The following is a 19,486-nucleotide window of genomic DNA, read 5'->3' as shown; positions in this document are numbered from 1 at the left end:
TTTTGGATTCAGTCCAGAAAGTGTCTTTTGTGCATATAGGTACAGGATAATCAGACCCTTGCTAGGTTCCCGACGAGACCCTGCAAATCAAAAGTAACATAAACACAAAACTAAAGGGTCCATCCGAGCATATATTGAAGTTAGGTACAAAAGAAGACACAAGAGAGTGCCATATCCTTCATGTAGAGGTAATAGTTACTTGGACGAGAGGACAGGCGACTCGGGACTCACGCATGCGAGCCTTGATTTAGCGCCACCGCCGCTGCCACCCAACGCCGGATCCCTCCTCCGCTGCCACCTTCCTGCCAGCGCATCTTCCTCCCGAGCCGCACCTTCTTCTCCTCGCCGCCCTCCGGTGAAGTCCGGATGGCTCCAGGGAAGGCAGCGGCGAGGCCCTTTTCTAGTTGATCGGCGCTGATGTAGCGGCCGTGATCCATGGGTCCGGGGCGACAACCCCATGGAGAATCGGCGGCGGCGGGTCAGATCAGATCTGACCTCAACTGCAGTGGCGGAATGGTCGGCCTGGTCTCCGGTCAGATCTGATCCGGCCGGTGCAGCCTGCTCTATGCGCGGCGGCGGTGATCGGTGGCGGTCCCCTGCACACAATGCTGGATTGGGGGGGGGGGGGGGTCCTTGAGCGGATCTGGTTGAAAACCCTACTCTTGGCACGTTGCCAAGGTCGGCGATGGCGGCGTTTTTCTGTGTCGTTCCCTTCTTGAAGGCATCGTTGTGGAGAAGCTCTAGACCCATATCTGCTACCTCCGGAAAAAACCCCGGATCAGTCGATCGGATGACGGCGGCGCTCACGCGTCGTACCCCTCTCGAGGGCGTCATTCTTGGAGGTGTGCATAGGCTCGAGGGACCAGTGGACGGTATCTGTGGTGGAGCGGCGTTCACTATGACGCATCGACGTTGTGGAGTCTCGGCGGCGAGGCGCAACAAAGTCTCAGCGACGGATGTGTGATGATGAACGCGCGTAGGGAGGAGGCGCTGTTTGGCACCATGGGGGCATCGACGACAGGCCTGACAAGGTCGATGTATCAGTACATGCTCTGAAGCTGGATTGATGGAAGACGACGGCGACGACCTATAAGTGCGTCGGACCGGTTTGTGCTCCAGGCCCGGTATGTGGCTTGGTCGGGGCCTCCGGCTTTAGATGTTAGGCTAGGTGAGAAGTCTGTGTATTTGGCTCACACTTTCCGCACCCCTTTATCAATGGATAGGAGTAGCGACAGATGTTGCCAAGATGATGGCTTCAGACGTATTGATGTATTACTTTGTAAGGACTTTGTGAATAATTAATAAAGTGGCTGCATGCATCTTCGAGATGCAGAGGCCGTGGTCATCCTCCTTTTCTAAAAAAAAGAGAGTGCCATATTATACATCATCCGATTTACGAACATTTTCTATACTAGACAGTTGGCTATGCGTTGCAACTAGGACATCAATATTTTATTAGATCAACCGGTGATTTACCTGCCCATATCAATGTGACTGCGTACAGTATGTTGGACAAAGGACGGATGGTTGACAGAACCTTATGTTTCTTTAATCAGGAAGATACTTCTCACAAAGTTAGTTTCAACCAAGAGAACTACAACATTGGGCAGGCCAAGGTCCACCTTGATCTCCACTACACTTCTCCCGGCGTCTAACCATCTTTAGCAATCCATAGCAAGTTGCTGCCATGTTTTTTCAGAAATATGTTTGATTCAATTCTAGTGAGAAAGAAACATAATTCTGAGAGAAATACAGCAGCAAATTGCAATAGATTGAATCAACCGGCGATTATATATTTATGCTGAAAATATCCCGAATGTGGCTCAAGGTTAATGCAGGCATACATGTAGAATCATCCGTTGTTACATATAATACTTAAGTGAATGCTTAAGCTGCATTTATTTTGTAACTAGCTCTGCCACTACTAATTTATATATTGCTATTTTGAACAATTAACTGAAAACACAAATGCATGGATGTTTTTAGCATGTTTATCTGACTTAATTTGTAGGACTTTGTTGCTCGTATAATTCCTGATAATGCGCATATATTGTTAGAAAATAAGCAAATGACTATACTAGTTTGAAGTCTTTTTTGGGTTAATCTACTAGATTTGAAATTAACCGGGCTTCACATTTCTTCAAATAACCATTAATTTGAACGATTTGCATATACGTAAGTGCATAGCCTCCAACCATAAATCACAAGGTAATGTATACTATCATAGTAAGCTAAGGGAGAGTGTAACTATTGTAATGGTATATATGCCCGTTTACTCCTAGTTCTAATAAATACACATGTGTTTTCCCGCAAGCTTATTTACTTTCACATGATGTCACTTAAAAGTTACGGCTTGTGCTCAAAACACAAACAAGCTAGTTCTTCCCCATCACATTTACCTTCCCCTATCTATATACTGAGCTTAGTATCAAAGAAATTGTTGCCCTTTAACGTTCCTGAATCGTCTAAAGGAAAGGACAATTTAGCATCGATGAGCCGCGACACACGATGTAAAATTCTTGTCACTTAAGACTGGAAAGTGTTTCTTTCTTTCCGTTGGAATCTAAAATAAACAATTCTTTTGGAATCAATGTTTAATGCCTTAGGAAGAATCATGCACAAAGAAGTTGGAGCTTGATTTCCCGATATGATTCTTCCATCCAAAAAGCAAGATATATCCTGGTTCATATGGCCAACGCGCATCTGAATTTTTGTGATGGAATCCAATCTTTGCAACTAGCTATTTGTAAATAGCGACTAGATGCTCTTAACTATGTAGCTAGCTCCTTGAGAAAGGAATAATTGACTAATTTTCTGTATACTTGATGTTATCATCTCTGAATATTACAAAGAATGGGAACTTAGATTTTTTTTCAAAAAAACTGAAACTTTTAAGGTACACTCAAGATAGTTACAACCCAACGCAACCCCAGTAAATATGTCAGTGGTAGAACCAAGATCATCATGCACGGCAGGAGTTAGTTGAACCAAAATATAGTAAAAATTATTTTTCGATATTTTGTGGTGTAAATAATAATTCAAGACATCCACGCTGTAGAACTTGCATAATTTGGTGTAACAAATAGGTTGTATCTTCTTTTAGAACAATGTCCATAGGCATAGCTTTGATTCATTAAACATGGATTGCATTTTTCAAAATGAGAGAAGAGAACCCCTTTCGGCCTCTGCATATTGCATATGAATATGCACATGTCTTAACATAAAACTATGAAAACGTATATGCATGTATTTAGAGTTATTATAGACACATATATTTACATTTTTACTTTGAATCTTTGAGCAGGAGGAGGTCGAGGAAGGATGCCGAGCCGATTCGCGACGGGACTACACCGAGGAGATAGAAAGGTAGATCCCCCACTTCCAAGGGACAGAAAATTTTGTTCCTTCTCCAGCTGACCCCCCTCCTCACTCCTCTGGTGGTGGCTGGCTGCTTCAAGTATTCCTCTCTTTTTTTTTTTTACCTCCACCCGTATGCACATTATTCTCCATCTTCTCCGCCCCCACAGAGCTGAATCCTTCCTCTCAATTGTCTAGTCTGGCGGGCTATAAGTAGCACCCCTTCTCACACCTCTTCCTCATCCATCTCAGAAGCAGCCTGTGCAACCAACGAGTTCACGGGGGCCAACATCATAAGCCCAACCGTAGGTATATCGAGCAATGGCGTCGCTGTCAATGAGCGCGGCCGGGAGAGCTGGGTGGACGCCGCAGCAGAACAAGCTGTTCGAGCAGGCACTGGCAGTGCACGACCGGGACACGCCCGACCGCTGGCACAACGTCGCTCGTGCCGTTGGTGGCGGCAAGTCGGCCGACGATGTCAAACGCTACTACGAGCTGCTCGTCCACGACATCGCCCGCATCGAGGCTGGCAAGGTGGCCTTCCCCGCCTACCGTTCCCCCTGCCCAGGCCCCGGCCACAACGGCTACGAGGCCGACAGGTACGACCGGCCGGCTTTACCGTGTTTCTTATCAAATTATGTGTGCTTTGTAGAAAAATCAAATTATGTGTGGACTTAAGCTGGCGCTAATCTTGTAATTTCTGTCGGTTAGGTTGAAGCACTTGAAGATCTAGGCGGCAATGGACAATGAATGATACACACTACATAGATCGATGGAACTGGAAGCATGTGCATGTGCATGAGATAAGTCTTGTGCATGGTGTCCATGTCAACGTACGCATGCAAGGCTATGCAGATGCATGCATGTTCATAATACTTCAGTAGCAAGTGGTCTATGGCGGGATCGACCTGTCTCCTTCCTCCATGGATTTAACTTATCTCGTATGTATTCTAATGTACAATATCTATATCCTCTGCACATGTAACCATATGTCCATACCAATCAAAAGAGAAAAGAAATTGATGATAATGCAGATATGTGATACACACATACTACTAAAAACAAATCTGAACAAATACAGTACGTTTCAAGTTTCATGGATTCCTTTTGTTATATCATCGTGGTGACACGGCAGAGGTGGCGGAGATCACGAATATGCAAGGGCGGAGTTGGGCCCCAGGCAACCAGGGCCAAGCATGGCATTTCTTCTGGCTTTCGCCCCGCTTTATAAATAAAGCAAATCGCCAAGAGCACACATACACAAACTAGTCCAGGACACACACACCCAAGTCATACAACAGGAGGTACAAAGGTGCTGCTGAGGGCACAGCTCAACAAGCCCAAAAAATAACATAAAAAGGAAAGGCAGGAGCCTGAGCCGGATAGCAAGCCGGGCGACTAATCTGGCTCCGGAGGAGGCGGCGGGGGCGGCGGCGACAGACGGACGGCCATCGAGCGAAGGTCGGCGATGAAGGCGGTGATGGCGTCCCGGTCCCGAGGGCGGCTAAGCGGCCGCCAAAGCTGCAAGTAACCAGAAAGTTTGAAGAGAGAGGCAGTAGCCCGTCGAAGTGGAGTGCGCTGAATCACAAGCTTATTGCGAATCGTCCAGAGGGTCCACGCGAGAGCCCCAATCTCAAGCCACCTAATGTGGCGAGCGGGCAGGGGGGAAGTCTGGAGTTCAGCGAAGAGGTCGGGGAAGTTGGTGTGGCACCAACCACCTCCCACAATCTCTCTAAAACAGCTCCAAACGAATTGAGCAGACATGCAGGAGGAGAAGATGTGGTTTGAATCCTCAGGGGTAGCTCATAGCGGGCAAAGTCCGGAGCCAGGGCCATTGCGTTTGCGGACCTCCACCCCAGACGGGAGCCGACCGCGGATCCATTGCCACATGAAGATCCGGATTTTCAGAGGCAAGCGGATGGTCCACACCGCCGGGAGGGGGGGGGGAGGGGCGGAGGAGGGGGCAATGGCCGAATATAGGGACTTGGTGGAGAATTGACCAGAGGGCTCAAGACGCCACCGGATCTCATCCGGCCCCGCATCAACCACTGGCTCATGGAGAGCGACACAATCAAGCAGCTCCTGCCAGGCGGCGGCTTCCGGAGGCCCAAATGGCCTCCGGAACGCGAGGCGCCCTAAGTCAATAAGGGCTCGTTCAACTGAAATCGAGAGGACGACAGCGATGGAGAAGAGGTCGGGGAAACGAGCCGCGAAGGGGGTGTCTCCCGCCCATCGGTCAAACCAGAACAGGGTCGCAGATCCCGATCCGACCGATATGGAAGTCCCAATGCGGAGAACGGGGAGCAGTTGAATGACAGACTGCCAGAACTGGGATCCACCTAACCGTTGACAGAAGGCCAGTGGTTGGCCACGCAGGTACTTGTTCTGGATGATGTCTAACCACAGCCCGCCGTGCCCTTGCGAGATGCGCCAGAGCCAGAGGGAAAGAGGGAAAGGAGGGCGATGTTCATGCGCTTCGAGCACATGATACCGAGGCCTCCTTGTTCCGGGGGCTTGCAGATGTCGGGCCAACTAACCATGTGGTACTTCTGTTTATTGTTGTCCCCGGCCCAATAGAAGCGGGATTGGACCTTGGCGATCTCATGGTGGAGGGTCTCGTGAAGGCTGTAGAAGCTCATGAGGAACAAGAGGAGACTCGAGAGGGAGGAGTTGATGAGAATCGTCCGAGCCACCTTCGACAGCCACCTACCCTGCCAAGGCTCAATGCACGTCTGCAACTTGGCCACGGTCGGCCGCAAGGCAGCAACGGTAAGCCGAGAGTCACTAATGGGCGTTCCCATGTAGGTAGTGGGGAAGGAGCCCAGGCGGCAGTGAAGGCGATTGGAAATGTCGAGGGCCTCTGCCGGAGAGTATCCCATCACCATCACATCACTCTTGTCGAAGTTGATCTTGAGGCCAAACATTTGTTGGAAGCAGAGGAGAAGGAACTTAAGGTTAGCGATGTATGCATCCGAGCCTTCGACCATGATGATGGTGTCGTCGGCGTACTGGAGCAGGGAGATACCGGAGCCACCGGCCAGGTGGGGGGTGATCCAACGAATATGGCCCGCAGCCTTAGCCTTGTCCAGGATGGCGGCAAGTGCGTCCACCACCATATTGAACAAGAACGGGGAGAAAGGGTCGCCCTGTCTCACCCCACAAAAAGTGGGGAAGTAGGGGCCAATCTCCCCATTGATGTTCACGGCAGTGCGACCACAAGAGACCATCTGCATCACTTTGGTGATCCAACGGTCGTCGAATCCTTTCCAGAGCAGAACTTCCCGAAGGAAGGTCCAGCTAACAGTGTCATAAGCTTTATGGAAATCGATCTTCAGGAAGACCGCCTTGAGGTGTTTGGAGCGGACCTCATGGAGTACTTCATGAAGGACTAACACCCCATCCAGGATATATCGGCCTTGGATGAAGGCAGATTGGTTGGGGTGGGTAATGTGGTCCGCAAGCAGGGTCACCCTATTGGCGTACCCTTTTGCCAGGACCCGGAAGATCACATTTATCACTGTGATCGGGCGAAACTGGCGGATGTCGGACGCCCAAGCACCTTGGTGATAAGCGAGATAATCCCATAGTTGAGGCGCCCGAGGTCAATGGACCCAACGTAGAACTCGTCAAAGATGGCCATGACCTCCGGTTTGATCACATTCCAGAAGGCTTGGAAGAATTCAACAGGGAGACCATCCGGACCCGGGGCCGAGGCAGTGTTCATGCCTTTGATGGCGGCCCAGACCTCACCCTCGGAAAGGGGGGCGTGAGGGCCGCGTTCTCTGCATCGGTGACAAGCTTGCGGCGGTCCAACAGTCCACGGAGCGGCTGCGAACAGGGATCTATAGAACCCGTCGACATGGGATCTAATGTCACATGGGGACTATAGGAGATTCGGGCCATCCCAGAGGAGGGGGATGGTGTTGCGTCTACGGCGACCATTTGCTATGGCCTGGAAGTAAGCCGTGTTCGCATTGCCCTTCAACACCCGTTTCTGGGCACCACGCAAACGCCAATAGGCCTCCTCATCGGAGTAGATGATAGAGAGTTGGTCTTCCAAGTCGTAACGGGAAAGCCACTCCTCAGGAGAGAGGCCGGTCGCGTCGGCGCGCAGGTCCAGGGCCTGGATAGCAGACAACAGGGCCTTCTTGCGCTCGCGGAGGTTGCGCCCCAGGTTGGCGCCCCAACCCTTCATGAACTGTCGGCCTCGCTTGGCATAGAAATGCCACGAGTCGATGGCGGAGGGGGACGAGACTGGGACTGAGGTTGGGCGCGGGCCTCCACCCAACGGGTGCCCACAGCCTCGACGAAACCAGTTTGGGACAACCAGAATGTCTCAAACTGAAATCGGGGAGGGATCGGGGGGCGCTCGTCGGCGGAAGATAGAAGGAGGGGTACGTGGTCAGACCCGATCCGAGTAATGGCCCGGAGGGAGGCAAGCGAGCAGCGGAGGTGCCATGATAATCATTCTTGTACATGTATTAACTGATTGCTTGTGACCATTGAATGGTTAGTTTAGTTTTCTTGTTCCTGCCGTTATCCTGGTATTGTTGCATACTGCAATAGACAGTAGTAGTATTGCAAACAAATTGTGATCCTTGGCACCAGCATATTATCCTTTTACCGAGGCACATGTAGTGTATACCCATCAAGCATCATAGTGACCCCCTGTTGTACCATGTCATGTTTGTACTGCAGCAATGAAGGATTCTATGAAGCGGCAAGACACAACAACCTCCTGGACCTCATCACCAAACCGTCGAAGACATATGAAAGCCCTTTGGTCGGCGGGCATTGCTGAGCACTGAAGTTTGTCCTTTTGCACTGTTAATCAATTGGTGGGAGTTGTTTTACCAGCTGTTTCTGCAACTCAATGGTGAGTAAGAGAACCTTTTGGTAACGATTATCCTGTACAAACATGTAGTTGTTGAGTTTCGTTGTAGCTGATGCTTGCTTATATTCATACGGCTTTGGTGCTTTTTATTTTGAGTCAAGCCAATAGCGTTTGGGCATCCTTTGATTTTCTCAGGGGTCTCTAGAAGCGAGATGTTCATGTTTTGAGTCGAGGATGTTGTTTTGAGTCGAGGATGTTTATCTTGCTGTAGTTGATGCAGTTGATGCTTGTTTGTAACCCCGAGTGTTTTTTGTGTCTTTGATGGTAAAAATGTCTCATGATTATGCTGTCTCCATCATAGAAGCAGACAAACAATCTGGACGAAAAACTAAGTTTTGAATTCTTCTTAAAAATCAGTCGGTCACTTGGGCATATTTTGAGTTGGTAGATTCTTTGTTTTGTGTTGAACCGAGCCTGGTACTCGATGTTGACCAGGGATGTGTGGTAGTGAAGTTTGATCTTCCGTAAGGCAGGGCGATTGCATGTTGGGCAAGAAGACCGTCCACTTGGTTTCCTTACACTCCTCAGAATGTGAACTTTGCAATCTAGTGAATCTTGTTTTCCAGCGTCCTGTTGCTGCGCTTTTGTTTGTCTTTTTGCTAGTCTCTTAGCTGGAGCCTGATTCTGTTCAAGATGTAGTTTCTTAGCTGAAATATGGCCCAAGGGAGCATTTGTGGTTTGGCATTTTGGCGTGTTGTGGGCAGTGTGGACTAGCAAAGATGATGTGATATTTGTGGGCAGTGTGGACCCCCTGATGTATTGTGTCATGCTTTTACTGCAGAAATGAAGGATTCTATGAAGCGGCAAGACACAGCAACCTTTTGGACCCTCATCACCAAACTGCTGAAGACATATCGAAGCCCTTTGGTTGGCGGGCATTGCTGAGCACCTGGAGTTGTTTGACCAGCTGTTTTTGCAACTCAAAGGTGAGCAAGAGAGCCTTTTGGTAACGATGATCCTGTACATAGCTATAGTTGTTGGGTTTGGTTGTAGCTGATGCTTGCTTATGTACATACGACTTTGGTGCTTTCTGTTTCCTTTTTGTTTTGAGTCAAGCCAATAGCGATTGGGCATCCTTAGATTTTCTCATGGGGCTCTGGAAGCTAGATGTTCATGTTTTGAGTCGATGATGTTTTATCTTGTTGTAGTGGTGATCTCTATTGTTTTCTAGTCTTTACAAACATCTAGTTTTGCAGTTGATGCTTGTTTGTAACCCTGAGTTTTTTTTGGTGTTTGGTGATTTTTTTGCTTTGATGCTAAACAAAATCTCATGATTATGCTGTTTTTATCATAGAAGCAGACACGCAATCTGGACGAAAAACTGAGTATTCTGTTCAACTTTAATCTCTTAAAAATCAGTCTGTCACTTGGGCGTGCCCTGCTGTGCTACGCAATACCAGCACCGATTCCTTTTTAAATGGCAACATGATTGATTGTTAGTGAGTAAGCGCAAGATGTGATGTTGAGTGGTTCGGTTTTAATGCAGCAAATCAAAGTCATTCCCAGCTTGTCTGTTTTTGTGATTAAACAATCATTTCCAATTGCAAATCACAAGTCTACGTATGTGGTACACTTGCAGCAGGACCAGTGAGGTTTCATCTTCTGAAGGGCGGAGCGATTGCATGCCGGGTGTGAAGACCATCTTCTTTTCTTTGAGCGAGGCGGCCTTGCCAATCAGATCCTGCTGTGGGCTGTGCATGAAGCGAGAGTGAGGAGGATAACTTAGCAGGCATCCATGATCCCTCCAATCAGATCCTGCTGTGGGCTGTGGGCTGTGCATGAAGCGATAGTTTTAGTTTACCTTATTCATTTTCTGCCATGTTGATGTGTCTGAAGCATATACAATCAAGTCGAGAGGTATCTTCCAGAGCTAAAGATTCTTTGTTTGTGTTGACCGAGCTTGACCAAGGATGTGGTAGCGAAGTTTGATCTTCTGTAAGGTGGGGCGATTTCTTGCTGGGCGAGAAGACCGTCCCACTTGGTTTCTTTGTATTTCCTCAAAATGTGAACTTTGCAGTCCAGTGAATTTTTCAACGTGAGTAATATACTGTTGGGCGGAGACATGGCTTGGTATAGATTGGATTTGCTGTAATTTATGTACTGTGTCTCAATGTGTATTTCTTTGGGTGAGGCGGCCCTGCCGATTGGATCCAGTTGTAGATTTCTTAGATGATGTAAAACGAAGTTTTCTTGACCTTTCATGAAACAAAGCATGCACCCTTTTGCTCAATATTTTATGGGAAATGCCCTTCGCACACATGTCTGGTGTGGTTATGCCCAAAACACTTTTCTTTGACATATTCTAACGGCAGTTGTGTGTTGTCTGACCCATGAAAAGATGAGTGCAAGAGTCCATGGAATCCTCCTCGTCGACGACTTTGTTGGCGGTGCATTGGGCGTTGTGGTTGAAGTAGCTGATGTTGTAGGCTGCCCTCGGCGCGTCGGTGAGCGTACTTATAGTCATGGAGGGCATTTCCCATAGAAAAGAAACAAATGCCAGTACCTATGTTGAAACTGACATCTTAGCAAAGAAAATAAAAGGAAACAAACTGTGTTTGTTTGTATGTACCTAAGTGAGCAAGCACAGCACAGCAGAGGATGGATTATTTGGCTGGCAACAATCAATCATCTCTGCCGGCCCTTCAAAAAACAATCAATCATCTCTAGCTGCGAAAATTGATTAAACAAGACTAATTTGTGACATGCCTATCAGCTCTAGCTGCCTATCACAATGCTCCTAACTAGTCTTCACCATTTTATATATCTTACAATAAATCGTATGTCTTTGTTGTCCTGAGTCATCTTTTTATTCTTCCTCTGATTACTGTAAGAGCTCTTTCCCCTCCGCCTATGGCCAAGACATACCATACCAGACCATGGAGGGAGAACTCGTCCGTGGCGGCGGCGGGCAGAGCCATGGAAGTTGTCATGCAACGGCGACTTCCACAGAGTGAGTGCAGGCGTACAACTCTGCTCCGAGGCTGCCATGGACTTCCGTTTTCCTTTTCCCTATCTTTAGTTAGTAACATACCACACCACACCATGGAGAACTGAATCTGTGTAGGCGGCTAGTATCTTTCTGTTACACTCCTATATATACTACTTCCTCCGTCCCATAATATAAGAGCGTTTTTGACACTGTGTCAAAAACACTCTTATATTATGGGACGGAGGGAGTAGAAGCGATCCATTTTCTCTGCCTTTCTCTAATCTACGTACTAGTGGTATATAAAATCTCGGGAAGATCCGTTTTTGTTTTCAGTTATTATCTTCTTAATAAGTAGTAAGAAGCAGATCAAGAAAGTTTGTTAGGAGAGTAGTATCTTCAGGCGTGATTTATTCACAATAGTAATTAATTAGTTAGCTGTGGAAACGCAACAATTCTTCCTCGGAATCAGAGAACTCCCAAAACCAACCGACGCCCACCCACCCCTCCTTTAATTGCCAGCAAGTATATCGCCGCGCCTTCTCGGAATCCATTGGCTGTGGCGCGCCTCACGCGGATCGCCCTCCCATCCCACGTCTCTCCGCAGTCTTCTCTTCTCTATAAACGGAATTGCTCCACAGACGACGTAGTGCGGCCGATCTCTGCACGATCAATAATCCAGCGGACCTTACGCATCCATCTCTCGCTCGCGCGCCCACAAGTTGCTCCTCCTCCGCCCGCCCCCAAGCGCCACCGCCTCTTTTCTCTTTTCTCCCCACACGACCTCCAGAGATGCTCCGCCGGTGAGCGAGCGGCGCCAACATCTTGTCCCGTCGGCGCCCGGCCATACTGGCCGTGGATGCACCTAGCACTCTGTACGGGCATTCCAGAGATGCTCCGCCGGTGAGTGAGCGGCGCCAACATCTTGTCCCGTCGGCGCCCCGGCCACACTGGTCGTGGATGCTGCCTAGCACTCTGTACGAGCATGACTTCTCTTGTGAGCCTTCCTTCCTTGCCTAATGAAATCATTGTGTGATCTGACGTGTTTTCTTGTGAACCTAATTCTAATGGCAGGATGAGATGCTAACACCAGGCCGCGGGACAACAGTGAGAATCCGGGCGCTAGGTGAGACATGGATGAAGTACGTACGTTCCTGCCAAGGATGATGGGAGGTGCTTGTTTCGGAAGATCTACACAAGCAAAGGCTAGTGTATAAATAACATTTGTTCCTTTCTTTCTCGTTCAACCGATTGCTTAATTTTCCCTTCCGTTTTTTTTTTCAAAAACACCAATCATGATTGTAGAACAACATCTATGCGAATCTGATTGCCAAACATTTGCCCAGCTTTGCATGTTTACTAATTCACCGCCGTATAAAGAGCGCATTTGTTCACGAGTTCATGCAGAAGGAAGGCCCAGCATCACTTAAAAAGAATACCACACGCAGTAGGCAAAATCTGGAAGGGCAAAGATGGCTAAACGCTAGCATGCACATCCGCCTCTCTGTTCAGTCTTGGGGACTGTTTGGGAGGGAAAAAGGGTTGTGAAGCAACCAAAAATACAACATCGGTAGGTGTAACAGATGTTCTATCTTTGTCGAACCTGCTACTTAGAGGTAAATAAATAAACACAAGCTAATTGTTAGATCTCAAATAGGTGCATTTTTCTTTCTACCGTGGCGTGGCATCTTAGGAGCAATCTCCCGTTCAGAAGTTCAGCACATCAGTAACTAAAAAAAGAACAACAAAACTGTGTTTCATTTAAACTCTGACAGTCTTAGCATTTGAAAAAACAAAGCTAGAAGTAATGGACAATATACATTTCATATTAAAAAACTTAAGACTGTCAGAAGCCTTGCACAGGACATCTAAACAACTGTCTAAATAAAAATTGTCCATAAAGGGTATATATAACAGAATGCAGCTATATATCCAAGGAGGTTGGGTATGGACTTCCAATTTAAGATGACAGAATGTTTGTTCAAGTAAAAAGAGATAAATCATGTATTCACAGGATAAGCTTAATCCATGCTAATCATGCCTTACCAACAAAAATGATGTAAGTAAGCTGACTCACATGTCCTGACCACGCTCATGCTCTAGAGCAACTTTTCCAACAGACAAAAATGCTTCACCGACGTTGTAGTCTTCTTTTGCAGAAGTTTCATAACAAGGAATTAATATGGCCTTTTGGAGAACACCACTCCATTGGTTTCTTTTTCAAAAACAGGTGTGACAATTAGTTAGTGGTGTGTCTATAGACAGTTGTACGTTATATGTGTATAATAAGTTATAATATGACCTTGATCTTGTCTGCATGTGAAAGATGCAGTCACAGTGGTATAGATATCTTTTTGGTCTGTATGTAGACTGTAATTTGTTTTCCTAGTAATTGATTCAGCTATAAAACCGGGCCTCGGTATTAAATTAGTTTGTTCAGTAGACAAAGGGATTTAGGTAGTCGGGTACTCTTAGATTTTATTTTTCTCTTTCCGTTCAGAAGATACGCAGTATATTGATTTTTTTCTCTTTCCTTTCAGAAGATACGTTATTACAGTATCGATTTTTGCAACTGCTGGACCAACTGTTTCCGTAACTAGTAGTGTTTCTAACGATAGAGCAAGAGCATTGGTGCAGTTGAAAAATTACCTTGACGTACTGTTTGATCCAATCCAGTGCAACATACAGCCGATGTTAAGCATCTGATCGGCTTATTGTCTCTTTGTTCAACTTGTGTGTAATAGCCTGCCTCATACATCATATCAGTTATAAGCTTGGTTATGGCCTAAAACCATACTTGCACAGGTGTGCGGCCCTTCCACTCATGTACAAATACATCCTTTCTGTTAGGAATAAGCAACTTGTATTCCCATGAGGCCATAGGCCGATATATATACATGTACAGGTGTGGAACATATGCAGGAAACCCCTTATACAACGGGATAAATACAAAGGGGTACATGACTTATATTATAACTCTAACACCCCCCCTCAAACTCATGGTGGATGAACAACACTGAGTTTGGAGAGATAAAAGCCATGTTGTGCTCTAGTCTGGGCCTTCGTCAGGAAATCTGCCAACTGTAACTCGGAAGGCACATACTGAAGAGCAATAACCTGATCCTGCACAGCAGCGCGCACATAGAAAGCATCAACACCAATATGCTTGGTGAGCTCATGCTTCACAGGATCGCGCGCAATGCTAATAGCACCTGTACTGTCAGATAAGAGCAGAGTCGGTGTAGTGACAGAAACACCAAAATCCTGAAGTAACCACCGTAACCAAGTCACCTCTGCCGTCAAAATAGCCATGGCTCGCAACTCAGCCTCAGCACTCGAACGGGAAACTGCAATATGTTTCTTCGTCTTCCAGGCAATGAGAGAACCACCAAGAAAAACACAGTAAGTAGAAAGTGAACGGCGATCAGAAGGATCACTAGCCCACGTAGCATCCGAATAGGCCTAAAGCTGTAAAGAACTGGAGCTAGGAAAGAATAGACGGTGAGAGATCGTGCCCCGAAGATATCGGAGAACACGAAGGAGATGACCATAGTGAACCGATGTGGGAGCAGAAACAAACTGACTCAGAATATGAACCGGATAAGAGATGTCCGGACGAGTGACAGCAAGATAGACAAGACTACCAACGAGATGACGATAACGCATCGGGTCAGGGAGAGGAACACCATCAGTAGCACGGAGGTGAACATTGAGCTCCATAGGAGTCTCAACAATGCGTTCGTCAGTAAGAGCAGCACGAGCAAGAAGATCCTGAATATACTTTTCCTGGGATATAAAAAAGCCATCAGAGGTAGAAGAGACTTCAATCCCAAGAAAGTAGCGAAGAGGTCCAAGATCAGACATAAGAAACTGCTCACTAAGACGGGCCTTTACAAAGGCAATATACTCGGGGTCATCCCCAGTGATGATCATGTCATCAACATAGAGAAGAAGAAGAGTCCGACCACGAGGAGAAAGGTGAATAAACAATGCTGGATCATGAGCACTTGCTGAAAAACCAGCAGTAGTGACCACATAGGCAAAACGCTCAAACCAGGCGCGAGGGGCTTGCTTAAGGCCATAGAGAGAGCGACGAAGACGACATACCATGCCATCAGGAACATAATACCCAGGTGGTGGCTGCATGTACACCTCCTCACATAGCTCACCATTAAGAAAGGCATTCTTAACATCAAGCTGAGATATAGACCAGTGACGTACAGAGGCAACAACAAGAAGTGTACGAACAGTGGTCATATGGGCCACAGGAGCAAAAGTCCCGTCATAATCACGACCATGCTCCTGCTGAAAACCACGAGCCACAAGACGAGCTTTGTGACGCTCAAGAGAACCATCGGAGCGAGTCTTAACCTTGTAGACCCACTTACAAGTGATGGGACGGACTCCGGGAGGAAGAGAAACAAGATCCCAGGTACCAGTGCGTTCAAGAGCAGCAATCTCCTCTGCCATCACAAACTGCCATTCAGGATGAACAACAGCCTGACGATAAGAAGTCGGCTCAAGAACAACAGCACCAGCAGTGGGAAATCCAAAGCGATCAACAGGCGGACGAGGACGAGAACGCAAGGCATAAGTAGGCTGAGTGGAAGAGGACGACTCATCCAAGGAGGCATCCACAGGTCGTGAACGACGAGTGTAATGCTGAGGAAAAGATGGAACAATAGAAGGAGGAATCGCCAAGGTAGAATCGGGGGGTGGCGACGAAGAAGTCACCGGAGATGAAGGTGTGGGTGGCGACGAAGAAGTCACCGGAGATGAAGGTGTAGAATCCGATGACATGCTAGGCGAGGAGACCGGAGAAGATGGTTGCTGCAAATCGACTAGAGGTGGAGAAGCAGAGGGAGTGGAACGAATAGGCACAGGCGCAACGGGGGTGATAGGTGAGTCAGGAAAAGTGAGAAAAGAGATATCCTCCACTGAAAAAATCGAGGAAGATGGGCGTGGGTAGAAAGGACGAGACTCATCAAAAGTCACGTCGCGAGAGATATGCATCCGACGACCGATAGGATCCCAACAACGATAGCACTTATGCACATCACTGTAGCCTAAGAAGACACACTCAACAGACTGAGCGGTCAGTTTGGTGCGTTCGCGAGGGGCAAGAAGAACATAGCAAACACAACCAAACAAGCGAAGCATCGAATAATCGGGAGAACGATCAAAAAGACGCTCAAAAGGAACGCCACCCTGCAAAGCAGCGGACGGCTGAAGGTTGATGAGATAGGCGGAAGTGGAGATAGCCTCGGCCCAAAAATGAGGCGGAAGAGAGGCGGCGATCATCATCGCACGAGCCGTCTCAAGAAGGTGACGATGCTTGCGCTCAGACACGCCATTCTGAGCATGAGCACCAGGACAAGAGAACTGGGCAAGAGTACCCTGCTCAGCAAGGACTCCACGCAACATCTTGGAGATATACTCTCCAGCAGAGTCAGCTCGGAAAACACGAATAGGAGTAGAGAACTGAGTGTGAACCATGGCAGCAAAACGCTTATAGATGGATAACACCTCACTACGAGAAGACATAAAATATATCCAGGTGTATCGAGAGAAATCATCTATAAAAATAATATAGTAGCGATGACCTCCTTTCGAGGCAAAGGGAGCTGGACCCCAGACATCGGAGTGAACCAGGTCAAAAGGACGCTGAGACATAGTGTCACTATGAGGATAAGGTAACTGGACCTGTTTACCAAGCCGACAACCCTGACAGTCTAAAGACACACCGCCGGAGACAGATCCAAGAAGACCACGTCGAACTAAGGATGAGAGACGAGAGCCACACAAGTGACCAAGGCGATGATGCCACTGCTGAAAAGAGCTAGTAGACAAGGCAACAGAGGGGGAAAGACTGGCGGCGGTGGCAGCGGAAGGAAGGTGAAGCCAGTCAAGCTCCCAGAGACCCTGAGAGTCACGGTGTCGGGGGCCAGCACCAAGGAGAGCACCAGTGTGACGGTCCAGAACAGAACAAGAGTCAAAGTCTAGAATCACCCGACAACCGGAGTCAACAATCTGACCACCAGAAAGGAGCTGCATGGTAAGTCGAGGAACATGAGCAACATCAGGAACATGAAAAGATGAGGTGCTAAGAATGCCTCGACCATTAACCGGGAGGGAGGTACCATCAGCAGTGAGAACATGAATAGGAGAATCAAGAGCACGAATAGAAGACAAGGTGGATGAATCATGAGTCATATGAAAAGATGCTCCAGTATCAAGAATCCATGGAGATGTACCTGACTGTGTGGAAGGTGGTCTCACAATGCCAGAGGAGTCAGTAGCAGAACCAGCAGAACCCGTCGGTGAAGAACCAGAGCATGCAGCGAGCAAGCACCGAAGGCGCGTAATCTCCTGCTCAGTCAGGAGCTCAACTGAAGAGGTCGACGTAGATGCACCAGGCAATGAAGAGCCGGAGGCAGTGAGCAGACCACGAAGTCCCACAATCTCCTGCTCGGTGAAGTACATAGCTGAAGTAGATGACGCAGTAGCACTGGGAGAGGAGCGGCCACCAGGCCCACCACCACCTGTGGAAACCGCCAGAGGAGGCGACATAGCATAATCAACATCATCCGTAGAGGCCGGTGACGGAGACGAGGGCAGATGCAGACAAGCCCCAAGCGCCAAAGGAAGACGCGGGTCAATAGAGTCATATGCATCAACACATCCGATGGGGGCCGTGAGAGGAGCCGGTGTAGAATGATAATCACCGATGAAAGTCGCAGGAGGAGTCGATGTAGAGCGACAATCACCACGTGCGAGAGTCGCCACAGGGGACGATAGCACAGACGAACGAGCACCAAGCGCGGAAGAAGGGCACATGTGCGAGACGGGGTCAGTAGAGCAAACACTGAAAACACCGTCAGGAATCACCGGGCAGCGAGGGACAGCAACATAGCCCGATGCAGCAGACATTTTTTTTAGCAGAGATCAGATCTGGGTAGAGAAATCAATTCAGCGGCGGCTGACGTCGAGCGGGAGGGAGCTTCGGCGGGAGGGAGCCAGCAACTGCGGGAGCGGGAGGGAGCTTCGGTGGCGTCAGCAGCTGCGGGAGCGGGAGGGAGCTTTGGCAGCGTCTGCGGGCTTCGAGCGGGAGGTAGCCGGTCTCCAAGAGCCTCAGCCCCGCGACTTCCGCTGTCCAGGCGCTCGTGGAGACGCCCCACAGGGACGAAGGCAATTCCGGCGGAGAGGGCAGCGGCGCGGGGGTCTCCTGCTGCTCCGGGGAAGGAGGCTGGGCGCAGCACCTGAACCGCGCGGCTCGCTTGACGCGCGGGGAGGAGGAGGTGGTGGTGGAGACGGCGTGCGGGAGACCACGAGCAGGCGGGAGCGGCGGCCGTCGACGGGATCGAGCACGAGTTGCGGCGTGCAAAAAGAAACCCTAGAGCTCTAATACCATGTTAGGAATAAGCAACTTGTATTCCCATGAGGCCATAGGCCGATATATATACATGTACAAGTGTGGAACATATGCAGGAAACCCCTTATACAACGGGATAAATACAAAGGGGTACATGACTTATATTATAACTCTAACACTTTCTACTAGCCAAAGTTGCTTTTCTTTCTTTCACTCATGCAGTGCTGTTGTGGACGCATTTCTTAATCCATCCGACACGTTATGCTGCCGAAATTTTTAGCCAAAACTCAAATTTTGTCCTTGTTTGTAAGAAAACAAAAGCTTTAGGGTGTTCCATGCAAGATTCCAGGGTCTTGGCTGCAAAATTATGTTATTTGTGGGGATACAATGTAACAAATATAGTACTCCCTCCATTCGCAAAAAGCATAGTGCACTTTTTATGAAGTCAAACTTCGTAAACTTTGACAAAATTAAATAAGAAATATGGGAGCCGACCATCCAACCGTAGCCGCATACATTCAAAACATTTGGCTGCCATGCCCACAAGGTAGCGAGCACATCGCCTAAACAAACAGGACAACCACAAGGCGTCGACCGAGTGAAAATGAGAGACTTGGTTACCAAGTCCATCTTTCTTGCGCCTTCTTCTTTTGATGATGACATATCATTCCTATCTTTCATACCTTTGCACATGTTGATCATGAGTATATATGTTAAAACAATATTAAAACAATATTATGTGACCAAGGACGGAGAACACACACCAATTGATCAAATGGCAGAGCAGAACCAAGAACAAATCACACTACTACAAAGCACCCATATCATGCTAGGGTTGCTACCTCTCCTTGCATGGGTTCATCGTTGTTTTTTTTTGACTGGGTGGGTTCATCGTTGTTGTTGATAGTGGAGCTCCCGCATATATGGGTGAATGAAC

At 48.1% G+C, this 19,486-nt stretch overlaps 1 protein-coding gene across 1 annotated transcript; it reads left to right on the top strand.

Annotated features, from left to right (window-relative positions):
* The first annotated feature begins 3,612 nt into the window (after positions 1-3,612).
* Positions 3,613-4,337, top strand: LOC123183249 (protein RADIALIS-like 3). The gene is made up of 2 exons (XM_044596018.1): positions 3,613-3,956; positions 4,069-4,337. The coding sequence occupies exons 1-2, from the start codon at positions 3,679-3,681 to the stop codon at positions 4,088-4,090; spliced, it is 300 nt and encodes a 99-aa protein (XP_044451953.1). The 5' UTR covers positions 3,613-3,678; the 3' UTR covers positions 4,091-4,337.
* The last annotated feature ends 15,149 nt before the right edge of the window (positions 4,338-19,486 follow it).

Source organism: Triticum aestivum, chromosome 1D (genome assembly GCF_018294505.1).
Source record: "Triticum aestivum cultivar Chinese Spring chromosome 1D, IWGSC CS RefSeq v2.1, whole genome shotgun sequence".
NCBI classification, from domain to species: Eukaryota; Viridiplantae; Streptophyta; class Magnoliopsida; order Poales; family Poaceae; genus Triticum; species Triticum aestivum.
Note: the sequence above shows the minus strand (reverse complement) of the source record. Positions and strands in the feature narration are given on the sequence as shown.